The sequence below is a fragment of the Penaeus japonicus genome, unplaced genomic scaffold (genome assembly GCF_977035675.1).
Source record: "Penaeus japonicus unplaced genomic scaffold, GWHDUDI00000001_assembly GWHDUDI00000039, whole genome shotgun sequence".
Lineage (NCBI taxonomy): Eukaryota > Metazoa > Arthropoda > Malacostraca > Decapoda > Penaeidae > Penaeus > Penaeus japonicus.
Genome location: NW_028234441.1, coordinates 10,176,500 through 10,178,999, shown reverse-complemented (window position 1 = coordinate 10,178,999; position 2,500 = coordinate 10,176,500). Strand labels below are relative to the sequence as shown.

The window sequence follows — 2,500 nt, the reverse complement described above, 5'->3', positions numbered from 1 at the left end:
CCCGAGGGTGTATGTGCCGCGTGTATTAATAACGCGGTCACGTGCACAGGGACTCCTGAAGAGGGATGTTGTGGGCGGAGCGAAGCGCTTATGGTGGGGCGGGCACTCTGGCATCAGAAACAGTAGATCTTGTGTCACAGGGAAATGCCACCTTATGCCTGGGTGTCTCTGGTAATCATATACTTGGCAAGATGTCAGTTTTCATGGCTGACATTTGAGAACGCACATACAGCGAATACCGCCATTCGTACAAAAATACTAATGAATGTTAATTTGCCGACATTTGGTATTCCGTCCATATTATATAAAGTCGTATAAAAATAAACCTCTGACGTATATGACACATATTTCATAACATGAAAAAACAATTGCATTTTTTGAATACAGGTAGTGGATATAACTAATCTAGGTTAAAGATATTCATTTTGGTGATAATGAGGGCTTTATTGGGCACGATGACATCAACTAAATTTTTAGATATTTAGCTGAGAGAAACATGAGGCAATAAAGAATTGATTTGAATGTTTTTCCTTTGTCATTGATATGACACATTCAAAAGGTTTAAGCAACTTACTCTAATCGAGAAAGAGAATTGTCCAATAGATATGGATGAGAAAAATCACAATCTTAAAAACACTTGCGATGAACGATTCCGGGGCCAGACTCATCGTATTCGTCCTTAGTGATCCACATGGCCTGGAAGGTGGATAGAGAAGCTAAGATAGAGCCACCGATCCACACAGAATATTTACGCTCAGGAGGAGCAATTATTTTAATTTTGATTGTAGATGGAGCTAATGTTGTGATTTCCTTTTGCATGCGATCAGCTATTCCAGGGTACATGGTGGTACCGCCAGACATGACTGTGTTTGCAAAGAGATCTTTCCTGATGTCGACGTCACATTTCATGATGGTATGATACACCGTTTCATGAACACCTGCAGATTCCATACCGAGGAATGAAGGTTGGAACATGGCTTCCGGAGCACGGAAACGTTCGTTACCGATGGTGATGACTTGGCCATCGGGAAGCTCGTAGGATTTGTCCAAGGAACTAGACACTGCAGCTTGAGCCATTTCATTTTCGAAATCTAAGGCAACATAGCATAATTTCTCCTTAATGTCGCGAATGATCTCATGTTCCGCGGTGGTGGTGAAGGAATAGCCACGCTCAGTCATGATCTTCATCAGGTAAGCGGTCAGGTCACGACCAGCCAAGTCGAGACGCATGATGGCATGAGGAAGAGCGTAACCTTCGTAGATGGGGACAGTGTGGGACACACCATCACCAGAGTCCAGCACGATACCAGTGGTACGACCAGAGGCATAAAGAGACAGCACAGCCTGAATGGCAACGTACATAGCAGGAGTACTGAAAGTCTCAAACATAATCTGGGTCATCTTCTCACGGTTGGCCTTGGGGTTGAGGGGAGCCTCAGTCAGGAGGACGGGAGATTCCTCGGGGGCAACGCGGAGTTCGTTGTAGAAAGTGTGATGCCAGATCTTCTCCATGTCGTCCCAGTTGGTGATGATACCGTGCTCGATGGGGTACTTGAGAGTCAGGATACCTCTCTTGCTCTGGGCCTCATCGCCGACGTAGGCGTCCTTCTGACCCATGCCGACCATCACACCCTGATGACGGGGGCGGCCGACGATGGAGGGGAACACGGCGCGAGGGGCGTCGTCTCCGGCGAAACCGGCCTTGACCATGCCGGAGCCATTGTCGCACACAAGCGCGCACTCATCCTCGTCACACATAATGTAGCTGAAATATTATATAATATATTAGATAAGTATGTTAACCTCAATTATCACAATTTAGGCTTCAGTATTAATATGATACAAATATATTTTGTGGCACCACCATTTTTATTATACATACAGTGATGTATATCATTATCCTGTTAACAACAATATCAAGATATACATACATACTACATTATCTGTTAATAGAATTAATACATCTGTCTCTGTTATCATTGCAGTAATTATCTTTTTCATCATTATCACTATCATTATCCCTGTTATCATCCTCATTATCAATTATAAATCATCAATCATTATCTATTCCTATCATTAACATAATGATTATTATAATAATTATATATAAGTATCAACATCACAATCATCAGCACCAGAGGTATTATCATCAACATTATTGTTACGATATTGATTATTATTTCTATTTTATTACCATATTTTCAATACCATTCTTATCATCATAATTGTTAATTTTGTTATCGTTTTCGTTACTATCGATTGATTTCATTATCATTGTTATTATTATGATCATCATTACTATTATAAAACTATCACCATAATCGTTATCATAATAATCCTATTGTTGTTACAGTGAATGACTGTAATCGAATCACATATCTTATGCAAAGGTACATATCAAGAAGATGAGGTAAGAAGGGTACACGTCGTACAAGAAACTACCAACACGTTATACTTCGTAGAAGAGACTCACCTATGAAGTGATGCGGTGTAGATGAGG

The 2,500-nt window shown here is 41.0% G+C and overlaps 1 protein-coding gene across 1 annotated transcript in view; it reads right to left on the bottom strand.

Moving 5' to 3' along the window:
• Positions 1-423: 423 nt before the first annotated feature.
• The window catches only part of LOC122265511 (actin, muscle), a 2,105-nt gene continuing 28 nt past the window's right edge, over positions 424-2,500 (bottom strand). The window contains exons 1-2 of the mRNA XM_043034870.2: positions 2,474-2,500; positions 424-1,765 (exon numbers count right to left, since the gene is read on the bottom strand). The exon at positions 2,474-2,500 is cut by the window's right edge and continues 28 nt beyond it. Of these exons, the coding sequence (XP_042890804.1) occupies positions 628-1,758 (1,131 nt within the window). The 5' untranslated portion in view covers positions 1,759-1,765; positions 2,474-2,500 and the 3' untranslated portion in view covers positions 424-627. The remainder of the gene's footprint in view (positions 1,766-2,473) is intronic.